The sequence below is a fragment of the Hyla sarda genome, chromosome 2 (genome assembly GCF_029499605.1).
Source record: "Hyla sarda isolate aHylSar1 chromosome 2, aHylSar1.hap1, whole genome shotgun sequence".
In the NCBI taxonomy this organism is placed as follows: domain Eukaryota; kingdom Metazoa; phylum Chordata; class Amphibia; order Anura; family Hylidae; genus Hyla; species Hyla sarda.
Window position 1 is genome coordinate 6,761,434 of NC_079190.1, and position 24,862 is coordinate 6,786,295.

The window sequence follows — 24,862 nt, forward strand, 5'->3', positions numbered from 1 at the left end:
CTGTTCTATCAGACTGCAGCAGGGAGGAAGAGGGGGTTACAGAGCAGCCTGTAGTGATTGGCTGAAGAGACCCAGCACAACACTGCAGACTCAGGGAGGAAGATGAGTCATGCAGAGTGAGGACAAAATATAGGTGCTAGACACATAGAAATTATATGCACAAGATAGGGATGTGGTACTGAGTAACATATAAAACATTTTTATGGATATGACAGGTACATTTTAAATCTTTGCTTACACAAGTTTACGCAAATGTGACACAAAACCCATGTTTGCACACCTTCTTCACACAGTTTGGCATATAGAAAATGGGACTTTATGCAGATGCAGGAGTTGTTCTGTTGGCTCTCAGCAAGCACTGTTACTAAGTCTAACTGTCCCTCAGAGATCTTCTTCTCACCATGCTCTGGTAGTGTAAAAATGAACTGTAGCACTGGTCATTGGTCATACACTGTCCCTCACAGAGATCTTCTTCTCACAATGCTCTGGTAGTGTAAAAATGGACTGTAGCAAGGTCATTGGTCATCCACTGCCCCTCACAGAGATCTTCTTCTCACAATGCTCTGGTAGTTTAAAAATGGACTGTAGCACTGGTCATTGGTCATATACTATCACACACAGAGATCTTCTCACAATGCTCCGGTAGTGTAAAAAATTGACTGTAGCACTGTTTGTTGGTCCTACATCATTCTTTCATCAGCTTCTCTCCATAAAAATGCCTCTGCAGCTTTGTACATAGTTTTATCTGGTGCCTCTGCCCCACCCCTATATTGCCTCCCAATTGGCTGGGTGCTGTAGGCAATCCATTAATGGTTTGCCTGAGGTCATCTGATATTGCTAGTGGCAATGTTTTGTGGGCTACTCTGACGTCATATCTGTGACCCTTTTACTATGCTAAAATGATGCCAAAAAAATCCCCATGTGTTCGGTTCCCATCCCACATGGAGTTTGTGCCATGTGATACACGCTTCGACTGAAGCCAATTGGGAAATATTCACAGAAGCGATAACTACTGACTGAACCCAGCTTCTACAGATTCAGATTGCTCAACACTAATAAAGATGTCAAAGAGGGAGCTGTAGGCGTTACTGTTGATAGTCTGACATGGCTGCAGCAAGATTATTGCAATTGGGGTAGTCTTATTATTTTCTCTTAAAGGGGTACTCCGCTGCTCAGCATTTGGAACAAACTGTTCCAAACACTGGAGCCGGCGCCGGGAGCTTGTGATGTCATAGCCCCACCCCCTCATGATGTCACGCCCCAACCCCTCAATGGAAGTCTATGGGAGGAGGCGTGAGGGCTGTCACACCCCCTCCCGTAGACTTGCATTGAGGGGGAGGGGCGTGATGTCATGAGGGGCGGGGCTATTACCTCACAAGAACCAGGCGCCGGCTCCAGTGTTTTGGAACCCCTTTAATTGTCTCTTATGTCCCCTGATAAATTTTACCAATTTAGGATAAAAGATGTTGGGATATGTGTCTTGATAATAGGAATTTTTTTGCTAGGGCCACATTTTGTTAATTTTTGTGTGATACCCCCATTATGTAACCGTATATTATCTGTGATAAATAATTTTCACCCTATTGGTGCATTTTCAATTGATTTAGTATCTGAAATAGTATATTTCTAACAAATTTATATAAAGTGTCCCAGTGGTTCTATGTAACATCTGCTTTGTGCAATTTTCTAGTTAAAGAATTTTCATTATTTTGCATAGTTTACTTGACATTACTCTTAAAAAATTATCAACAATATCACAAAATAAGTTGTATCCAAAACGGAATGATTGGGACTAGTGAGATCACATAACACGAGACACTCAAGTGGTCAAGTGTGAAGAGGGTTCTGCAGAGTTTAAGGCCATAAACTAAACTAACAGCATCATGTACCAGATAGTTTTGTCATCTGCATTTGGCAGAAGGATGCCCTTTTGGCCCTCAATGGCATTGCCCGATCACCCATCACTCCATCTTCTCCAGCCCAATGAATCTACCATTAGATAATTTTGAGGGTTGTGCATCTCCTAAGGATTGGTTTGATTATCTGCCTAATTTCCTTGGTCCGTAGACAATATATTATAGGGTTGGCCACGTGGGGTAAGAATGTATACAGGCAAAGGATCAAAACATTGACATCGGCATTGAGGGTTAATTTGGTTTGGTTTGTTATATAGACAAAAAGTCTAGGAATGTAGTATGTAGCAATGACTAAGAGATGGGTGGTGCAGGTATAAAAGGCCTTTTGACCATTTCCCAAGTGGGTCGAAGAATGCAAGATCCTTATTATAGCAGCGTAGGAGAACACAATGAAACTTAAGGGTAGAAGCAGAGCCACCATTGCGTTGCAGAAACCCACCAGTCTTGGGTAAGTGACATCTCCACAAGCCAAACCATAGACGCTGCTGCTGGAACAAAAACAGCTATTGATTCTTGTCCGACCACAAGTAAATACAAGAGTAAGAATCACAGAAACACCAATTAAACCTGCAATGGATGATACAAAAAGACATAAAGTACAGGCTACCACCATCTGTTTGTTGGAGATTACGGTGGAATACTGCAGAGGCCTAGAAATGGCGACATAACGGTCCATGGCCATCACCATGAGTATGAAAGCATCGAGAGTCCCCAGAAAATGGACCCAGAAGACTTGGAAGAGACAGGCCGAGAGGGGCATTGTCCCGTCCTCAAACCAATACTTAGAAATAATTTTAGGTAACGTGATTGTATCAAACAGAAGATCGGAAGCTGCCAGATTGGCGATGGCCATGTACATCGGCTTATGTAGGCTTTCCTTTAGAATGATCAACAGGATCACTGTGCCATTGGCAGATAGGGAAGAGATGTAGACCAAAAACATTATGAGGGATACAGGAAGGTAGAACCTCAGCGGGAGACTCGGGAAACCCACCAGCACAATTTCAGAAGTTGTAGACTGGTTTGTCATCCTCTAATTAATATAACAAATGTGAGAAAATCCTAGAAGAGAAACAAAATGATAAAAAGTGTCAGAATTTTCATTTAAATAATAATCACCCGGAGTCCATCATAACTTTTATAAAAATTTAGAAGGGGTTGGCTGTCCAGGAACAAACTGGAGGTAACATAACAAACAGGTATTTGTTTCTATGGGTCCGGTCTCCACCATGGCCCTCTTCCTCATTACTTCAGGGGACATGCTGTGAGGACATGAAATGCCAACATAGCATAGACAGCATAGAGAACAGCCATTGAGCTGGCATTTCCTGTCTACACGGTATGTCACCGAAAGTAGTACAGAGGAGGGCCGTGGAGGGGGTGCAGGCAAGGTAAGTAAACCTGTTTGTTATGTTTCCTCCAGCCTGGGTCACATGTTTAAAAAGGGGTACTCCAGCCCTAAGAGATCTTATCCCCTATCCAAAGGATAGGGGATAAGATGTCTGATTGCAGGGATCCCGCCACTGGGGACTCCGTCTATCTCGCATGCAGCACCCACCTCTGGGAGCTGCACGCAGAGCTGCAGCCTCGGAGTCTGCCGGGTCACGACTACAGGGCCGGAGTATCTTGATGTCACAACTCCACCGCGTGTGATGTCACGCCCCGCTCCATAATGCAAGTCCATGGGAGGGGGTGTGACGGCCATAGTCGTGAACTGGCAGACTCCGAGGCTGCAGCGCTGCGTGCAGCTCCCAGAGGTGGGTGTTGCATGCAAGATAGTGGGGGTCCCCAGTGGCGTGACCCCCGCGATCAGACACCTTACCCCCTATCCTTTGGATAGGGGATAAGATGTCTTAGGGCCAGAGTACCCCTTTAATAACTGTTCTTGGAGAGGCGACCCATTTTAAGAACCCAACATTTATCAGTGTGCCCCATTATAGGGATGCACTATTACAAATAGAGAGGGCCGCCCGGGCAGGTACAGTGGTAATAATGGGAGATTTTAACTATCCAGATATAGATTGGGGTCCGGGGTTGGCTAAAACTACAAAGGGGAGAAAATTCCTAAGTTTATTGCAGGATAATTTTATGGGCCAGTTTGTGGAGGACCCAACAAGAAGTGATGCCTTGTTGGATCTGATCATTTCCAACAATGCAGAGCTGGTTGGTAATGTAACTGTGTGGGAAAACCTTGGTAATAGCGACCACAATATACAGACAGACGGGGAAAGCAAAAACATATAACTTTAAAAAGGCAAATTTCCCTGGGCTGAGATCTGCACTACAGGACATAGACTGGGGGGAGGTGTTCTCAAATACTGATACAGAAGGTAAATGGGACATCTTTATATCAACTCTAAATAACTATACAGCTAAATATATACCAAAGGGGAACAAATATAAACGATTAAAACTAAATCCTACATGGCTGACAAATGAGGTTAAAAGAGCAATAAACAACAAAAAAATAGCCTTCAAAAAATACAAATCTGATGGGTCAGCTATAACATTTAAACAGTACAAGGAGCTTAATAAAATCTGTAAAAATGTAATAAAAACATCAAAAATTCAAAATGAGAGACATGTGGCCAAAGAAAGCAAAACTAATCCTAAATATTTTTTTAGATATATAAATGCAAAAAAACCAAGGACAGAGCATGTAGGACCCCTTAATAATGATAATGGGGAGGTTGTCACGGGCGATCAAGAGAAGGCGGAGCTACTGAATGGGTTCTTTAGTTCTGTATATACTATGGAAGAAGGAGCTGACATTGGCCAGGTCAGTGCTGGTAACACATCATGTACAGGTCAGTGCTGGTAACACATAATGTACAGGTCAGTGCTGGTAACACATCATGTACAGGTCGGTGCTGGTAACACATCATGTACAGGTCAGTGCTGGTAACACATCATATAATGTATTGAACTGGCTTAATGTAGAGATGGTACAAGGTAAGTTAAGTAAAGTAAATGTAAGCAAATCTCCAGGGCCGGATGGACTACACCCAAGAGTTCTTAGAGAGGTAAGTTCAGTAATATCTGTACCCTTGTTCATGATATTTAGAGATTCTCTGGTGTCTGGTATTGTGCCAAGGGGCTGGCGCAAGGCTAATGTGGTACCAATCTTCAAGAAGGGCTCTAGGTCTTTGCCAGGCAATTATAGACCGGTAAGTCTAACGTGCATTGTGGGTAATTTGTTTGAAGGACTTATAAGGGATTACATACAGGAATACATAGGGAATAATTGTATTATAAGTGATAGTGGGTTTACTAAAGATAGAAGTTGTCAAACCAATCTAATTTGCTTTTATGAAGAAGTGAGTAGAAGCCTTGACAGAGGAATGGCTGTGGATATAGTGTTTCTGGATTTTGCCAAAGCGTTTGATACTGTCCCTCACAGACGTCTGACAGGTAAGTTAAGGTCCTTGGGCTTGGAAACTTTAGTTTGTAACTGGATTGAACACTGGCTCATGGATCGTACCCAGAGAGTGGTGGTCAATGATTCGTACTCTGATTGGTCCCCGGTTATTAGTGGTGTACCCCAAGGTTCTGTACTGGGCCCGCTGTTGTTTAATTTATTTATCAATGATATAGAGGATGGTATTAACAGCTCTGATTCTATCTTTGCAGATGACACCAAGCTTTGTAGCACGTTACAGTCTATAGAGGATGTGTATATAGTGGGGGGGGGGCTGTGTATATAGAGGGGGGTACAGTCTATAGAGGATGTGCATAAGTTACAAGATGACTTGGATAGACTAAGTGTCTGGGTATCCACTTGGCAAATGAGGTTCAATGTGGATAAATGTAAAGTTATGCATCTGGGTACTAATAACCTGCATGCGTTGCATGTCTTAGGGGGGATTAAACTGGCAGAGTCACTGGTAGAGAAGGATCTGGGTGACTTGTAGATCACAGACTACAGAATAGCACAATGTCAGGCTGCTGCTTCAAAAGCCGGCAGGATATTGTCATGTATCAAAAGAGGCATGGACTCAAGGGACAGGGACATAATCCCCCCCCTTTATAAAGCATTGGTACGGCCTCACCTGGAATATGCTGTTCAGTTTTGGTCGCCTGTTCATAAAAGGGACACTGCGGAGTTGGAAAGGGTGCAGAGACGCGCGACTAAACTAATATGGGGCATGGAACATCTTAGCTATGAGGAGCGATTAAAGGAGTTACAATTGTTTAGTCTTGAGAAGAGACGTTTAAGGGGGGATATGATAAACGTATATAAGTATATAAATGGCCCATACAAATAATATGGAGAAAAACTGTTCCAGGTTAAACCCCCCCAAAGGACGAGGGGGCACTCCCTCCGTCTGAAGAAGAAAAAGTTTAGTCTAAAGGGGCGACACGCCTTCTTTACCGTGAGGACTGTGAATTTATGGAATGGTCTACCTCAGGAACTGGTCACAGCAGGAACAATTAACAGCTTTAAAACAGGGTTAGATACATTCCTGGAACAAAATAACATTAATGCTTATGCAGAATTATAAATCTACATCCCTTTCCCTTATCCCCTTACACCCCTCCCTTCAATCCCCTGGTTGGACTTGATGGACGTATGTCTTTTTTCAACCATACTAACTATGTAACTATGTAACTATTGCAAGAAAGAGTCAATAAACCTTTTAGAATTATCCAGATTTCTGCATATCTTGTAAGTCATAATTATAGGCAACAATTATAGAAAGACACAATGGAACTAAACTAATAACACACAGAGAGTTGTACTGTCCATGTCTTTTATTGAGAAAATTTAGTAAACATCCACAGTTCAGGGAGAAAAAATCAACTGACTATTTAAAGATGAAGATTATTCCCATTATGTAGAGGCACACAAAGCCTGGCTACTGACAATTATGTTACTCTAGAAAGACTGGTTGGTATGAACCATCCCTCGATGCAACAACTTCCAGAAGATCACATATGATGTGTAATAAAGATGCATGAGGCTTGGTGTATTGATGTGATGTAACGAGATCTTGGGTGATGCAACAAAACAAAAAAATGGTCTAAAGCGCACAAGGAAAACCAACTAATGATGAAAAGACAAATAATATTTATGTTTTTGAATGCCCAAACCTAGTTGAATATGCTGTAGCCTGACCTGAAGAGGGCGTCGCACATATGACATCCCAGTAATACTGAAATGAAACACATTTGCAGAGAATTGTCCACAATTTCCCCGAATCTTATCTGCAGCTACAGAATACATTTTAAGGAGGTGGTTTCTGATAAAGGTTTATTTACAGGGTATTAAACACAAGGCTTCACTTACTTTTTCTCCCTGCACTACGTATGTTTACCCAATGTGCTCATTAAAAGACATGATCAGTACAACTGTCTGTGTGTTATTAGTTTATTTACATTTTAGGTGGAATTGGAAGAATTTCTAAAGACTTTCACCAGAAAACTGTAAAAAAAAAAAAAAAGTCTTTAATATTTTTATAATGCTTAAGTTTTTTGCGCAAAACAGAGACACAAATAATTTTTTTTTAACTTAGTTAAAAATATTATTATTATTATTATTATTATTATTATTATACTAATAATAAAAGTTATTGTTGTTATTATCATTATATATTGTGATAAAAATTACTATCATAATTGTTGTTGTTGTTATTATAAAACAATAATAACAATAACTTATATTATTAGTATAATAATAATAATAATCATAATAATCACCCCTCAATTTTATATAAAATCATTAAAAATAAATAAACATAAATATTAGAGTTTAGCGAACTTACAGTAAATTGGCTCGTAGCGAACCTCCCACCTCGGCTGTTGATTACTTTCGTCTGCATAAATTAGTTCAGCTTTCCAAGGGCTTCAGTTGCCTGGAAAAGGTGGATACAGACCTATGAGACCTAAGACTGTCATCCCGGACTTTTCCAGGCAACCAGAGCCCTTGGAAAGCTGAACTAATTTACACAGACTAAAGCAATCAACAGCCGAGCTGCGAGGTTCGCTTCGAGACAATTTACAGTAAGTTCGCTAAACTCTAATAAGTATATGTGGTATCACCACATGCCGAAATGTCCGAACTATTCAAAAAGGGAAAAAGATAGAAGTGAAAAAGAGGATGGTTGCAGCGAGGGTCGTGAGGGTCATGTGTACAGTCACAGGTCTGATATAGATTCATACAGAGCTGTAGTCTGGAGTCATTGGAGTCTATTCAGCCATAGTGTAATGTAAGGAGATACGTGGACTGTGTATGGTCAGGGATGGTCAGTAACATGCTTCACGACAATAACCTAATGTAGAGTTACATTTTCCTCATCCCGAAATCTAATAGATGATAAATAAAGATATAAAACTTACTCAGCCAATAGTTCAGGTCAATGAATCTCCAGGAAGGTGAGAAGGAATAAAATAACCCCTCAGATCTCTGCTGTATTTATACCCTGCAGAGCTGCGTCATACAGTCCCCGGGGCCCAACTCTCATATGGACGTCACAGCTCATGGAGTTATCGTCTTATCTCATCTTATCTCATCTGATAGCATCATATTTACAGTTGTGCTTGTGAAAGTTTGTGAACCCTTCAGAATTTTCTATAGAAATATTAACTATAGATAGAGAACTAAATGAAACATATTAGACTAAGTTATTTGTTTATTTATTACTGGGACGCTCCCTGGCACATAGTCTAAGAGATATTAACCCCTCAGTTAGTGGACGACATAACCATGTAAATTTGGTGCTTTAGGGCAGTGTGTGAGAGCTAGGAAGACATTAAGATCTGCTTTGAAACAGGCACGCCCCTGAGGAGCATTACTGGTGAGAGCAGAGGGGTAGCTTAAAAATTCTGAGCTCCAATTCAAAATCCACAACAGGACCCTCAACTATAATGCTTCATTTATAGGGCTGGTCTCCTTACATAAGTGTAACCCCTGGAATTATTGCTGTGATGTATCCTGCAATGACATGAAGTGTCCAGTAGATGGTGGACTGCACAAGCAAATTAACTGTGTAGTGACTAAAGCTGGAGAATGGGGAGTTTTGTGGACATGTGCTCGTGGCCATCTTGGATTTTTCAGTTCCAGAAGAGTCAGCAGAGAAAAAGACCATAGAGGGACAAACTGTGTGAAGAATTGAAAGCAGGACTGACCTGATTTACAGCCTTTGTAAGGGTAAGCCTGAAACTCTTCTTCCCTGTGCAATAACAGGGCACAATGAATTAACATACCAATTAAAAGACCTTTGAAAGACATTTAAAGAGTTTCAGCCTACTCCAGGTAACATGGTGGAGAAGGACTTTGTATGGACCCATTTATTTAATGTGCACCAGCTGAAGGTACCCATTGGCCACTAAAGCAAAGATCCGACTCTTGGGTCACAGGTGTGCTTGTGGGTGGATGAGACCCATATAGACATATTGCATCTGTCTGATTTTGTGCTATGCTATACCTTAGCACTGCCGCAGATATATACACCACCTACCAGGTGGTGGAGTCTAAGCCCTGCCAAGCAGGGAGAAGTAATAAGGGTAAGAGATCTAAGGATAAAGGTGGACACCCCAAAAACCCTGTTACATAAGAAAGAGAGATCTAATGGGCCCCTCAAGCTATTGGCCCCCTCTGTACCCCATATAATTACACCACTGGTTGAGAGGAAGAAAAGGTCAAAGGAGTGATAGAAAGCCTGAGGAAGAGTGGACTCTGTGAAGCTGCTGTGTGAGGTCGATCCCGGACTTGGAAACCCGCAGAAGCTCAGAGACAAGTAAAAAAATTTTGATCACTCGGGGTCTGGGTGCTGAAACCATCACTAATGGCTTAAATGACCCAGGAGACGCGCTCAGCTGAGCTCTTGTTCTCCCTGCCTTTTCGTCTGTGCAGGAGTAGTGTTGCTCGCGAATATTCACAATTCAAATTTTATTCGTGAATATCGCATATTCGCGAATTCGCGAATATTCGCGAATATAGCACTATACAGTGGTCCCTCAACATACGATGGTAATTAATTCCAAACGACCCATCGTTTGTCGAATCCATCGTATGTTGAGGGATCCGTGCAATGTAAAGTATAGGAAGCTGTACTCACCTGTCCCCGCCGCTCCGCACCAGGTCCTCACCGCTCCCGCTGCTGTTCCAGGGGCTCCCGATGCTGTCCCGCTGCTCCGGTGTCTTCTTCGCGATCCTCCGGTGTCTTGCGCATCTTCTGCAGGGTCCGGGCCTCACTTTCAGGTGACGTTATTACGCCGCTGCGTCGGCGTGGCGTGCGTAGTGATGCAATAACAACGCCGGAAAGCAAGGCCCGGACCCTGGAGAAGATGCGCAAGACACCGGAGGATCGCAAAGTGGACCCGGAGCAGCGGGGATAGGTAAGTGAACCTGCCAGGGATGCTTAAACTGCTATCCGACAGCAGCTTAAGCATTTTGCGCTGTAGGATAGCAGTTACTGCGATGGCCCCGACATATAAAAGCATCGTATGTCGATGCTGACATCAACATGCGATGGCCTCTGAGAGGCCATCGTATGTCGATTTTATCATATGTCGGGGCCCTCGTAGGTCGGGGGGTTACTGTATATTCGTAATTACGAATATTCTTTATTTTTATTAATTTTTTCTCACAGTACACATCACAGTGATCATCCCTCTCTGCTTCCAGCTTATGTGGTGTAAGAAGGCTCTAATACTACTGTGTGCGAATATGCAAATTTTTGTATATGCACATTTTCGCATATGTTAATTTCCGCACACGCGAATATTCGCATATGCGAAAATAAAACAAGAATATTACGAATATGCAAATATTCGCGAATATGACGAATATTCGTCCATATATTCACGAATATTCGTGAATTCGAATATGGCCTATGCTGCTCAACACTATGCAGGAGATGGGGTCTATAGACTTTCTATAGAATTATCTCCTGCATCGAGGAGATGGCAGAAAGAACAAGTGCTTGCTGTAGCGATCAGTGGGGGGTCTCAGCATCCAGACCCCAACCAATCAAAACTTTTGATCGCAACACTTTAGACTGTGGACAGAAACTGTAAAAATACAACATTGTAGAAAGATCAAGTAAACCCGGACCTGGCATCAGCGAGAGGAAGCGCAGCCGTTCCGCTTTGTACGGCCGATCCTAATAATCTGGCAATACGAGGAAGCTGGTGTGCTGAAGTGGTGGTGCTACTATGCTGAGCATATACACAGGTAATCCAACATAACAAAGGAAAAGAGTATAAACAAAGCACTCACCATTTATACTCTTTTCCTTTGCTATGTTGAAAAAACTGTAAAAAGTTATTGTCTCTTAAAGGGGTACTACGCTGCCCCAGCTTTCAGAACATTTTATTCCGAACGCTTGGAGTGGGCGGCGAGGGGGTCATGATGCCCACTTCTGACGCCCCTTCTGACATCAAACCACGCCCCTTCAATGCAAGTCTATGGGAGGGGATGTAGCGGTCGCATTGAGGGGGCGTGGTGAGACATCATGAGGGGCGTGGCCGTGACATCATTATAAACAAATGCTGGGTGCTGCACAGAGATAGTGGGGGTCCCACCCCCGCGATCAGACATCTTATCCCTATCCCTTGGATAGGGGATTAGATGTCTAGGGGCAGAGTACCCCTTTAAGATCCTGCACCTTACCGGGTACAGTGTGGAGGCACAGAATTAGCCAATCTACAGTGTGGGGCTTAACTGTTGTGTATAGCACAAAGAGGGGCCTAACCGGGAAGGGGGGATGGGGTGATGAACAGTACTACTCTGTGGAATATTATTATTGTTTGGACACTATAGATGAGATAGGCTTGTATGTGTCACAGCAAGCGCTCCGGTCTCCACCTCCGGACTGGAGAGCCCACTGCATCTGTCCTCCGGGCTGGGGTCCCGGCATCTCCCGGTCAAACACACTGACCGGGAGCGCGGGTCTCACTGTGGCAGGGACGCGGCTAGCGTGGCGGCTGGTCCCCGCTCACGCGCCACACACCTCCCATTGTGATTTTCCAATAAAAAGCACATGCCCCTTCCTGCCCTTGCCGGATCTTTGTGCCTTGTGCCACTGAGAAAGCGTTCCCTACAATGTTTATTGCATTGCCAGTTGCCGTACCCATTGCTACCATATACTAGCCTGTGAACCCTTGCTGCCTGCCCTGACCTCTGCTACGTCCGACTACGCTCTTGCCTGCTCCCTGTGTACCACGACATATCAGCCACCAGAGAGGTCGAGTTGCTACTGGAGGATACGACCTGGTGGTTACCGCCGCAGCAAGTCCATCCCGCCTTGCGGCGGGCTCTGGTGAAAACCAGTAACCACTTAGAACCGGTCCTCTGGTACAACCCGCGTCATCGCCTCTCTGGTTCAGAGGATCCACTACCAGTCCTGCCGGTACGTGACAGTAAGATCCGGCCATGGATCCCGCTGATGTTCCTCTGCCAAGTATAGCGGACCTCACCTCCATTGTGGCCCAGCAAGGTCAGCAGCTGGCCCAGTTGACCGCCATGATGCAACAGCTCCTGCCTGCTCAGCAACAGCCTGCACCTCCGCCTGCGGTTGCCACTGGAGCCAGAATGTGCTCCCTGTGTACCATGCCATATCAGCCATCAGAGAGGTCAAATTGCTACTGGAGGATACGACCTGGTGGTTACCGCCGCAGCAAGTCCATCCCGCCTTGCGGCGGGCTCTGGTGAAAACCAGTAAACACTTAGAACCGGTCCTCTGGTACAACCCGCGTCATCGCCTCTCTGGTTCAGATGATCCACTACCAGTCCTGCCGGTACGTGACAGTATGGAAGTGAGAAGGGTCTGGAAAGATGAGGAGCCTAATTATTTCCATCTACAGACAAGTTTTTTTTTCTAGCCTGTAATGTGTTTAAAAAAACACAATTTGTCCATTTGTTTTTTCTTTAGTTTTATGCACAATTGCATGCGTGGTGATACCAAATATGTTTCTTTAAATTTTGTTGAATTTTTTTGTTTAGAAAATGGGAAAAGGGGGTTAATTTGAACTTTTCTTATCATTATTTTATAATTATTATAATTTTTTTTTTTTTTTACATATTTGGCTTGGTTAGTCCCCCATGGGGACTTTTTTGAGCCATCATTAGATTTTTTAAACTGATTAATTCAGGACATGTGCCTGCATTTATCCATCAGATCTGAGTTCTATTAGTAGAGCCTGCCACAGACTGGTCCTATCAATAGATGACCCCCAGGAGTCATGGAGGCTTAATTAAGCATGGCCAAGAGATCCGACCCACTGCACCATCAACAATGCTTTTAACCTTTATTTAGATGCCTCTGTCGATTCAAGACACCTATTCTTACATGTTTCTCCACCTAAAATGGCAGGGTTCTTCAGGGGACGTAAGACAGGATCAGGAGAAGATGATAACAGATAAGATTCCATGGTAAAGTGCACGAGAAAAACCATGTGCAGAAAAGTGAATACTGAGGTCCAAAATTGTATTACCCACTCCAACATAAAGATTATTACCCACTCCAACATAAAGATTAGTGTTGGGGGTGTGGCTTAGCGAACAAGCAGAGCGGTCGCATGGCAGAGTAGCTTCTGCTCTGAGCCCATAATTTTAGCCTGCTGCAGAGTATCCTGACCCTCTGAATGCCCGCAAATCAGTCTACTACGATGAGCCAGACTACCAGAACAAAGTAGGCTCACGGCTGCGAGGTCAGACACTATGCCCGGGTTGCGAGTCAAGATGGCGCCCATGGCCCTGAGGGGCAGAAGGATCCGACGGCAGATGCTGCAGCGGCCTGCTCTCACTTACACACAGAGCCCGACTCGCTCCCGAACCGGCACTGAAGCAGTTAACAGCACAACTCTATAAGGCAAGATCTCACAATCCTGGGTGTTGCCCTGGAGGACATGGAGGACAAAATAGGCCTCTATGCTGATGACATGGTTCTTTTCTTAGATGGTCCGCTCTGCTCTGCCTCTGGTGATATCCATAATCAATGAGTTTGGGGACTTCTCCAACCTGTGTATCAATTGGTCCAAATTCCTACCACTCTCAACCTCCTTCTGGCCAAACTCCATGTGCGGGCTGCAGGTGTTTGACAGTTTTAAGTATTTGGGGATACTGATACATAGAGATCCTGGTCAGGACTTACGTCTTAATGTTCTTCCATTACTGGCTAAAGGTGTGGAGCTCTCTCCCTCTTTCCATTCAAGGACAGATAAACTTAATTAAAATGATCATACTAACCAAATACTTTATATATATATATATATATATATATATATATATTTTTTTTTTTTTATCTATCTATCTATCTATCTATCTATATATATATATATATATATATATATATATATATATAGCCATATATAGCCATATATATATATATATATATATATATATATATATATATAGCCACTCTGGTTCCCACATCTTTCCTTAAATCCCTTATTTCCCTCCTTATTTCCCTCCTACCAGACTTTAGGATCCAAACCAAAGTTGTCGGTCCTCCAGCGATTGAAGGACATGGCAGGTTATGCCTGCTCCCTGATTTTCATGTTTTTTACCTGGTGGCCGCTACGCTTACTCTGCTCCTGGTTTGCCTCAGACTCCCGTCCCAATTCAGAATATCACCTTGCTCACTTGACTTAAAGTAGATACTTTTAGGGTTTGACTGGAGAATCAATACAGTATTGGGCATCACCTTCTCCCACTCCACCGCTTGGCTCCTCAGGTGTGGGGGGCGGTGAAGTTGCTCCACTCCTACACTGACATTATGTCTGATTTGTCTGTTCTAACAATTAACGCCTGAACTAGATCGTCCATTCTGGAAGGAGCATAATGTCACTACATTGCAATCTGTCTATGCTAACAACGCTATTAAGTCTTTCTCCCAGCTTCTAGAGGAATTTAGTCTCCCCAGAGCCTCCTTTTATAAGTCCTCAACAGTCAGTTGCCTCGACTGGGACCCTCGATCTCAGAATACCATCTGATTAGTTTCTCACGCTCTCAGGGACCTAGGGGCATTATTTCTGTGTTGTGTACTCACTTTATAATTACCAGACACTCGGGCTCTCCCCTGGCGGTTGAAGATTACTGGAAATCCTTCCTGCCCTCCTTAAAGGGGTACTCCACTGATAGACATCTTAGCCCCTATCCAAAGAATAGGGGATAAGATGTCTGATCGTGGCGTCCCCTCCGCTGGGACCCGCTCTGAAATTTGCTGGGTAAGGAGATGCCCGGAGCTCATGTGCGCGCACGTCCTGGGGCCGCCGCAATGATATGAAGGGGTGCTCTCACGGCTGAGCTGAACAGCTGGAGCATTGCCCATAGCAATGCCCGGGGCTCACATGCGGGCACGTCCCGCACCGCGAGTCCCGGAGCCACTGGTATCGACAGGGAGGAGGCGCTCACGGACAGAATGAATGGCCGGAGCGCTGCCCATAACACATGTGAGTACTTGTTTTTTGTCGGACCAATTGTACTTTGCAGTGAAACCTTTCATTTTACCATTACATTTCTTTTCTCAACTAACAATTTATATTTTTTATCAAATATTTCAACATATCGATCTTTTCCAAAAGGGGCACGTTTCAATCAGCAACAATAGGAACATTTGTTTTAACAACTATTATGTTTATTAGTTTTTGTGTAAATTACATAATGAATAATTAACAAAAATGTTTCAATTATAATCATTGATAATATAAGGTGTCATGCCTCAGTCATTAACAATTAGACAAAAAATGTGTTTGTTTTGATAATAAAATCTGACCGAAAAAAATGTCCCCCTTCAATTTCCAACAATAAAACAATATGTTTTATCAAATCTTAAAATGTTTGGAGGTGGGGGGGACATTAGGTGACAGTCAATGAAGATAATGACAACACGGAGACTGTATTGCCTTTGGATAAGCCCTGGCTTCCAGACATATGACAGGGATTGGGAGCTACAGCCAAAACTGCAAGGTGTCTCTGTTTTCACATGAACTGCCACTAACTTTTTAAACAGCGCTTAGTAGACAATATGCTCTGAACTTACAAAAAAAAAAAAATAGTTTGTTTGCCATGATTTTTTTTACTAACTAAAATAAGTGTGTGTATACACTTAAATCTGCAACGGTGATTGTTACATAATACCATGACACTTGAATCTTCGCTTGCACAACTGTAAGCAAATGTGACACAAAACGTTTGTTTGCACACCTTCTTCCCTCAGTGTGCCACATATAAAAAAAATCACCCTTTGCAAAAATGCAGCAGTCGTTCAGTGGGCTCTGAACATATACTATTGCTAAGTCTCACTGTCCCTTACAGATCTTCTTCTCACCCTGACTTGACAATGCAAATGCAGCCCATGAGCATGCAGCTGCTGTATTGCTGTATTGCAGGAAGGGCTTTGTCTGTGGCTGGGCTATGAAAACTTACAAACTGAATTGACTCTATAGTCAGCTACTATAATGTGCAAAATGGAGTACGGCAAAGCTTTTCTGGCCTCTGATCACACACACTGTCCCTCACAGAGATCTTCTTTCATCAGCTCCTCTCCCTAAAATGGCCACTGCAGCTATGTGCATAGTCTTATTTGGTGCCTCTGTCCCACCCCTATACTGCCTCCTAATTGGCTGGGTGCTGTAGGCAAGCCATTATTGGCTAACCTGAAGTCATGTGATCTTGCTATTTGCAAAGGATTGTGGGCTATCCTGACATCATATCTGTGTCAATACTTCATCTTCCTATGCTAAAATGGCACCAACAACACTATGTTTTCAATCCTCATCCTTTCTCACATAGAGTTTGCTCCATGACTTACTGGCTTCGGAGGAAGCAAATCTGGAATTATTTACAGAAGCAACAAAGCAAATATTTCCAAAACTCTTGACTGTACCCAGCTTCTACAGGTTCAGATTGCTCAACACTAATAGAGATGTCACAGAGTAAGCTGTAGGAATTACCGTTGATAATCTGGCATGGCTGCAGCAAGAGTGTTGCAGGTGGGGTATTATTTGAGTTATTATTTTCTCTCGATTCTGTCTATTGTTTCCTGATGAATTTCTCCATTTTATGAAAAAAAAAAGACTTTGGGATAAGTGTCTCAATAACAGGAATTTTTTTGTTAGGGCCACAATTTGTTAATTTTTCATTCACTGAGGTGCGATACCCCCATCATCTAACTGCAAAATTATCTGTGGTAAATAATTGTCACCCTGTTGGTTCTCCGGCGCTTAGACATCTTATCCCCTATACAAATGATAGGGGATAAGATGCCTGATTGTGGGGGTCCTGCCGCTGGGGACCCCCGTGATCTTGCACGCCACACCCCGTTATAATCAGTCCCCGGAGCGTGTTCGCTCCGGGTCTGATTACTGTCGATCACGGGGCCAGAGCGTTGTGACGTCAATCCTCCGCTCCGTGTGACATTGTGCTCCGCCCCCTCAATGCAAGCCTATGGGAGGGGGCGTGACAGCTGCGGAGCTGACGGGGCAGAGTCTTGACATCACAACGCTATGGCCCCGTGATCGACAGTAATCAGACCCGGAGCGAACACGCTCCGGGGACTAATTTTAACTGGGTGCGGCGTGCAAGATCACGGGGGTCCCCAGCGACGGGACCCCCGCGATCAGGAATCTTATCCCCTATCCAAAGGATAGGGGATAAGATGTCTAAGCGCCGGAGTACCCCTTTAAGTAAAACAAGTGTTGATAACATTGAGAAGGAATTTGTGTAAAATGTCCCAGTACGTTTATTAGACATCTGCATAGTGCAATTTTCTTGTCGAAGACTTTATATTATTTGGCATTCTTTACTTGAAATTTACTCTTAAAATTATCCATAGTGGAAAGAAAGATCATAGTGAGATCACATGATGTCCCATACTCTAGTGGTCGAGTATGAAAGGGGTTCTGTAGAATTTAAGGAAATTTACTAAACTAACAGCATCATACAGACATGAAAATGTTCGATGTCGGGTTACCCAGCACTCGTCTTCTCCTGCTCAATGAATCAACCATTAGATAATTTTGAGGATTGTTCGCCTCCTAAGGATTGTTTTGATTATCTGCCTAATTTCATTGGTCCGTAGACAATATATTATAGGGTTGGCCATGTGAGGTAAGAACGTATACAGGCAAAGGATCAAAACATTGACATCGGCATTAAGGATTAATTTAGTTTGATTTGTTATATAGACAAAAAGTCTAGGAATGTAGTATATAGTAATAACTAAGAGATGGGTGGTGCAGGTATAAAATGCCTTTTCACCATTTCTCAAGTTGATCGAAGAATTCAAGATCCTTATTATAGCAACGTAGGAGAACACAATGAAACTTAAGGGTAGGAGTAGGACTACCGTTGCGGTACAGAAAGTCACCAGTCTGGAGTAAGTGACATCTCCACAAGCCAAACCATAGACACTACTGCTGGAACAAAAATAGCTATTGATTCTTGTCCGGCCACAATTTAATACAAGAGTAAGGATCACAAAAACACCTATTAAACCTGCAATGGATGATACAAAAAGACATAAAGTACAGGCTACCACCATCTGTTTGTTGGAGATTATGGTGGAGTAATGAAGAGGCCTAGAAATGGCGACATAACGGTCCATGGCCATCACCATAAGTATGAAAGCATCGAGAGTCCCCAGAAAATGGACCCAGAAGACTTGGAAGAGACAGGCCGAGAAGGGCATTGCCCCGTCCTCAAACCAATACTTAGCAATAATTTTAGGCAACGTGATTGTATCAAACAGAAGATCGGAAGCTGCCAGATTGGCGATGGCCATGTACATCGGCTTATGTAGGCTTTCCTTTAGAATGATCAACAGGATCACTGTGCCATTGGCAGATAGGGAAGAGATGTAGACCAAAAACATTATGAGGGATACAGGAAGGTAGAACCTGACCGGGAGACTCGGGAAACCCACCAGCACAATTTCAGAAGGTGTAGACTGGTTTGTCATCCTCTAGTCAAAATAACAAATGTGAGAAAATCCTAGAAGAGAAAAAAAAATGTTTAAGAGAATCAAAAATATTATCTAATAAATATTTACATTACAGTAACCAGAGACCATTGTAACTTTTATCATTTACCCGGCAAACTCCTTTTTCTCCCGGCACTATGGCTGTTTAGCCAATGTGCTCAAAAAAGACATGAACAGTAGATCTGTGTGTGTGTGTGTGTGTGTGTGTGTGTGTGTGTGTTATTCATTTAATTAAATTTGGGGGGAATTTATAATGGCTTTCACTGTAAAACTGTTGAAAAAATTGTCTCCAAGTATTTACGCAAAGGATGGTATTGGACAGGTGATGGGCAGTGCCTGGTTTCCCCCAGACATGATGCTGCCCCCACCACGATCACTGTAGGGATGGTATTGGGCAGGTGATGGGCAGTGCCTGGTTTCCTCTGGACATGATGCTGCCCCCACCATGATCACTGTAGGGATGGTATTGGGCAGGTGATGGGCAGTGCCTGGTTTCCTCTGGACATGATGCTGCCCCCACCATGATCACTGTAGGGATGGTATTGGGCAGATGATGGGCAGTGCTTGGTTTCCTCCAGACATGATGCTGCCCCCACCATGATCACTGTAGGGATGGTATTGGGCAGGTGATAGGCAGTGCCTGGTTTCCCCCAGACATGATGCTGCCCCCACCATGATCACTGTAGGGATGGTATTGGGCAGGTGATGGGCAGTGCCTGGTTTCCTCCAGACATGATGCTGCCCCCACCATGATCACTGTAGGGATGGTATTGGGCAGGTGATGGGCGGTGCCTGGTTTCCTCCAGACATGATGCTGCCCCCACCATGATCACTGTAGGGATGGTATTGGGCAGGTGATGGGCAGTGCCTGGTTTCCCCCAGACATGATGCTGCCCACACCATGATCACTGTAGGGATGGTATTGGGCAGGTGATGGGCGGTGCCTGGTTTCCCCCAGACATGATGCTGTCCCCACCATGATCACTGTAGGGATGGTATTGGACAGGTGATGGGTAGTGCCTGGTTTCCTCAAGACATGATGCTGCCCCCACCATGATCACCGTAGGGATGGCATTGGGCAGGTGATGGGCGGTGCCTGGTTTCCCCCAGACAGGATGCTGCCCACACCATGATCACTGTAGGGATGATATTGGGCAGGTGATGGGTAGTGACTGGTTTCCCCCAGACATGATGCTGCCCCCACCATGATCACTGTAGGGATGGTATTGGGCAGGTGATGGGCAGTGCCTGGTTTCCTCCAGACATGATGCTGCCCCCGCCATGATCACTGTAGGGATGGTATTGTAAAGGTAATGGGCAGTGCCTGGTTTCCTCCAGACATGATGCTGCCCCCACCATGATCACTGTAGGGATGGTATTGGGCAGGTGATGGGCAGTGTCTGGTTTCCTCCAGACATGATGCTGCCCCCACCATGATCACTGTAGGGATGGTATTGGGCAGGTGATGGGCAGTGCCTGGTTTCCCCCAGACATGATGCTGCCCACACCATGATCACTGTAGGGATGGTATTGGGCAGGTGATGGGCGGTGCCTGGTTTCCCCCAGACATGATGCTGCCCCCACCATGATCACTGTAGGGATGGTATTGGACAGGTGATGGGTAGTGCCTGGTTTCCTCAAGACATGATGCTGCCCCCACCATGATCACCGTAGGGATGGCATTGGGCAGGTGATGGGCGGTGCCTGGTTTCCCCCAGACAGGATGCTGCCCACACCATGATCACTGTAGGGATGATATTGGGCAGGTGATGGGTAGTGACTGGTTTCCCCCAGACATGATGCTGCCCCCACCATGATCACTGCAGGGAAGGTATTGGGCAGGTGATGGGCAGTACCTGGTTTCCTCCAGACATAATGCTGCCCCCACCATGATCACTGTAGGGATGGTATTGGGCAGGTGATGGGCAGTGGTTTCCTCCATACATTATGCTGCCCCCACCATGATCACTGTAGGGATGGTATTGGGCAGGTGATGGGCAGTGCCTGGTTTCCTCCAGACATGATGCTGCCCCCGCCATGATCACTGTAGGGATGGTATTGTAAAGGTAATGGGCAGTGCCTGGTTTCCTCCAGACATGATGCTGCCCCCACCATGATCACTGTAGGGATGGTATTGGGCAGGTGATGGGCAGTGCCTGGTTTCCTCCAGACATGATGCTGCCCCCACCATGATCACTGTAGGGATGGTATTGGGCAGGTGATGGGCAGTGCCTGGTTTCCCCCAGATATGATGCTGCCCCCACCATGATCACTGTAGGGATGGTATTGGTCAGGTGATGGGCAGTGCCTGGTTTCCTCCAGACATGATGCTGCCTCCACCATGATCACTGTAGGGATGGTATTTGGCTATGATTTGTTATTCTTTTATTTTTTATTTATTTTCTTATTTTAGTAACATTATCCGATTTAGTAAGTAACAAAAACAAACTAAATATTACAGTAAAAACAACAGCTAAAAGAGGAAATGAAAAACAGCTTCACTATGACTGTTATTGATAGAAGTGAAAAAGACAGTGGTTGCAGTGAGAGTCATGAGGGTCATGTGTACAGTCACAGGTCTGATATACAGGGTGGGCCATTTCTATGGATAAACCTTATATACACCCTATATACTCTATACAGTGCGCCATTTCTATGGATAAACCTTAATAAAATGGGAATGCTTGGTGATAACTTCATGTTTGTGGCACATTAGTATATGTGAGGGGGGAAACTTTTCAAGATGAGTGGTGACCATGGCGGCCATTTTGAAGTCGGCTATTTTGAATCCAACTTTTGTTTTTTCAATAGGAAGAGGGTCATGTGACATATCAAACCTATTGGGAATTTCACAACAAAAACAATGATGTGCTTGGTTTTAATGTAACTTTATTCTTTCATGAGTTATTTACAAGTTTCTGACCACTTATAAAATGTGTTCAATGTGCTGCCCATTGTGGTGGATTGTCAATGCAACCCTCTTCTTTATATACTGCTATATACTACTATATACACAGCAGGAGAAATGCTAGCACAGGTTTCCAGTATCTGTATACACTGCTATATACTACTATATACACAGCAGGAGAAATGCTAGCACAGGCTTCCAGTATCCGTATACACTGCTATATACTACTATATACACCGCAGGAGAAATGCTAGCACAGGCTTCCAGTATCCATATACACTGCTATATACTACTATATACACCGCAGGAGAAATGCTAACACAGGCTTCCAGTATCCGTATACACTGCTATATACTACTATATACACCGCAGGAGAAATGCTAGCACAGGCTTCCAGTATCCGTATACACTGCTATATACTACTATATACACTGCAGGAGAAATGCTAGCACAGGCTTCCAGTATCCGTATACACTGCTATATACTACTATATACACTGCAGGAGAAATGCTAGCACAGGCTTCCAGTATCCGTATACACTGCTATATACTACTATATACACCGCAGGAGATATGCTAGCACAGACTTCCAGTATCTGTATACACTGCTATATACTACTATATACACCGCAGGAGAAATGCTAGCACAGGCTTCCAGTATCCGTATACACTGCTATATACTACTGTATACACCGCAGGAGAAATGCTAGCACAGGCCTCCAGTATCCGTATACATTGCTATATACTACTATATACACCGCAGGAGAAATGCTAGCACAGGCTTCCAGTATCCGTATACACTGCTATATACTACTATATACACCGCAGGAGAAATGCTAGCACAGGCTTCCAGTATCCGTATACACTGCTATATACTACTACGGATACTGGAAGCCTGTGCTAGCATTTCTCCTGCGGTGTATATAATAGTATATAGCAGTGTATATGGATACTGGAAGCCTGTGCTAGCATTTCTCCTGCGGTGTATATAGTAGTATATAGCAGTGTATACGGATACTGGAAGCCTGTGCTAGCATTTCTCCTGTGGTGTATATAGTAGTATATAGCAGTGTATACGGATACTGGAAGCTTGTGCTAGCATTTCTCCTGCTGTGTATATAGTAGTATATAGCAGTGTATACGGATACTGGAAGCCTGTGCTAGCATTTCTCCTGTGGTGTATATAGTAGTATATAGCAGTGTATACGGATAATGGAAGCCTGTGCTAGCATTTCTCCTGCGGTGTATATAGTAGTATATAGCAGTGTATACGGATACTGGAAGTCTGTGTTAGCATTTCTCCTGCGATGTATATAGTAGTATATAGCAGTGTATACAGATACTGGAAGCCTGTGCTAGCATTTCTCCTGCGGTGTATATAGTAGTATATAGCAGTGTATACGGATACTGGAAGCCTGTGCTAGCATTTCTCCTGCGGGGTATATAGTAGTATATAGCAGTGTATACGGATACTTGGAGCCTGTGCTAGCATTTCTCCTGGGGTGTATATAGTATATAGCAGTGTATACGGATACTGGAAGCCTGTGCTAGCATTTCTCCTGCGGTGTATATAGTAGTATATAGCAGTGTATACAGATACTGGAAGCCTGTGCTAGCATTTCTCCTGCGGTGTATATAGCAGTATATAGCAGTGTATACGGATATTGGAGGCCTGTGCTAGCATTTCTCCTGCAGTGTATATAGTAGTATATAGTAGTGTATACGGATACTGGAAGCCTGTGCTAGAATTTCTCCTGCGGTGTATAAAGTAGTATATAGCAGTGTATACAGATACTGGAAGCCTGTGCTAGCATTTCTCCTGCGGTGTATATAGTAGTATATAGCAGTGTATTTGGATACTGGAGGCCTGTGCTAGCATTTCTCCTGCGGTGTATATAGTAGTATATAGCGGTGTATACGAATACTGGAGGCCTGTGCTAGCATTTCTCCTGCGGTGTATATAGTAGTATAAAGCGGTGTATATACGGATACTGGAAGCCTGTGCTAGCATTTCTCCTGCGGTGTAAATAGTAGTATATAGCAGTGTATACGGATACTGGAAGCCTGTGCTAGCATTTCTCCTGCGGTGTATATAGTAGTATATAGCAGTGTATACAAATACTGGAAGCCTGTGCTAGCATTTCTGCTGCGGTGTAAATAGTAGTATATAGCAGTGTATACGGATACTGGAAGCCTGTGCTAGCATTTCTCCTGCGGTGTATATAGTAGTATATAGCAGTGTATACGGATACTGGAAGCCTGTGCTAGCATTTCTCCTGCAGTGTATATAGTAGTATATAGTAGTATATAGAGAAGAGGGTTGCATTGACAATCCAACACAATGGGCAGCACATTGAACACATTTTATAAGTGGTCAGAAACTTGTAAATAACTCATGAAAGAATAAAGTTATGTTAAAACCGAGCACATCATTGTTTTTCTTGTGAAATTCCCATTAAGTTTGATGTGTCACATGACCCTCTTCCTATTGAAAAAACAAAAGTTGGATTCAAAATGGCCGACTTCAAAATGGCCGCCATGGTCACCACCCATCTTGAAAAGTTTCCCCCCTCACATATACTAATGTGCCACAAACAGGAAGTTATTATCACCAACCATTCCCATTTTATTAAGGTGTATCCATATAAATGGCGCACCCTGTATAGAGTATATAGGGTGTATATAAGGTGTATCCATAGAAATGGCGCACCCTGTATAGAGTATATAGGGTGTATATAAGGTGTATCCATGTAAATGGCGCACCCTGTATAGAGTGTACAGGGTGTATATAAGGTGTATCCATATAAATGGCGCACCCTGTATAGAGTATATAGGGTGTATATAAGGTGTATCCATATGAATGGCCCACCCTGTATAGAGTATATAGGGTGTATATAAGGTGTATCCATATAAATGGCGCACCCTGTATAGAGTATATAGGGTGTATATAAGGTGTATCCATATAAATGGCGCACCTTGTATAGAGTATATAGGGTGTATATAAGGTGTATCCATATAAATGACGCACCCTGTATAGAGTATATAGGGTGTATATAAGGTGTATCCCTATAAATGGCGCACCCTGTATAGAGTATATTGGGTGTATATAAGGTG

The 24,862-nt window shown here is 43.7% G+C and overlaps 3 protein-coding genes across 3 annotated transcripts in view; 1 reads left to right on the forward strand and 2 right to left on the reverse strand.

Moving 5' to 3' along the window:
* Positions 1 to 1,995: 1,995 nt before the first annotated feature.
* LOC130356714 (olfactory receptor 2AT4-like) lies at positions 1,996 to 2,952 on the reverse strand. Its single transcript, XM_056558598.1, has one exon. The coding sequence runs from the start codon at positions 2,944 to 2,946 to the stop codon at positions 1,996 to 1,998; it is 951 nt and encodes a 316-aa protein (XP_056414573.1). The 5' UTR covers positions 2,947 to 2,952.
* LOC130356721 (olfactory receptor 6B1-like) lies at positions 2,950 to 18,820 on the reverse strand. The gene is made up of 4 exons (XM_056558617.1): positions 17,909 to 18,820; positions 17,539 to 17,570; positions 9,042 to 9,085; positions 2,950 to 2,978 (listed from the first exon to the last, which is right to left on the reverse strand). The coding sequence occupies exons 1-4, from the start codon at positions 18,818 to 18,820 to the stop codon at positions 2,950 to 2,952; spliced, it is 1,017 nt and encodes a 338-aa protein (XP_056414592.1).
* LOC130356735 (olfactory receptor 10G4-like) overlaps positions 16,694 to 24,862 on the forward strand; it is a 42,514-nt gene continuing 34,345 nt past the window's right edge. Inside the window, exon 1 of the mRNA XM_056558643.1 lies at positions 16,694 to 16,853. The gene's annotated coding sequence lies outside the window, so the exon portion shown is untranslated. The remainder of the gene's footprint in view (positions 16,854 to 24,862) is intronic.

Bases quoted from the DNA above. Each gene is read 5' to 3' on its own strand.
- LOC130356714 (XM_056558598.1), bottom strand. From the start codon at position 2,946: ATGACAAACCAGTCTACAACTTCTGAAATTGTGCTGGTGGGTTTCCCG.
- LOC130356721 (XM_056558617.1), bottom strand. From the start codon at position 18,820: ATGACAAACCAGTCTACACCTTCTGAAATTGTGCTGGTGGGTTTCCCG. The intron at 17,571-17,908 runs ACAATCCTTAGG...CAAATTCCTTCT, and splicing joins AAATTAGGCAGATAATCAAA to CAATGTTATCAACACTTGTT. The intron at 9,086-17,538 runs GTACTCCGGCGC...GTTATTGCACAG, and splicing joins CACTTGTTTTACTTAAAGGG to GGAAGAAGAGTTTCAGGCTT.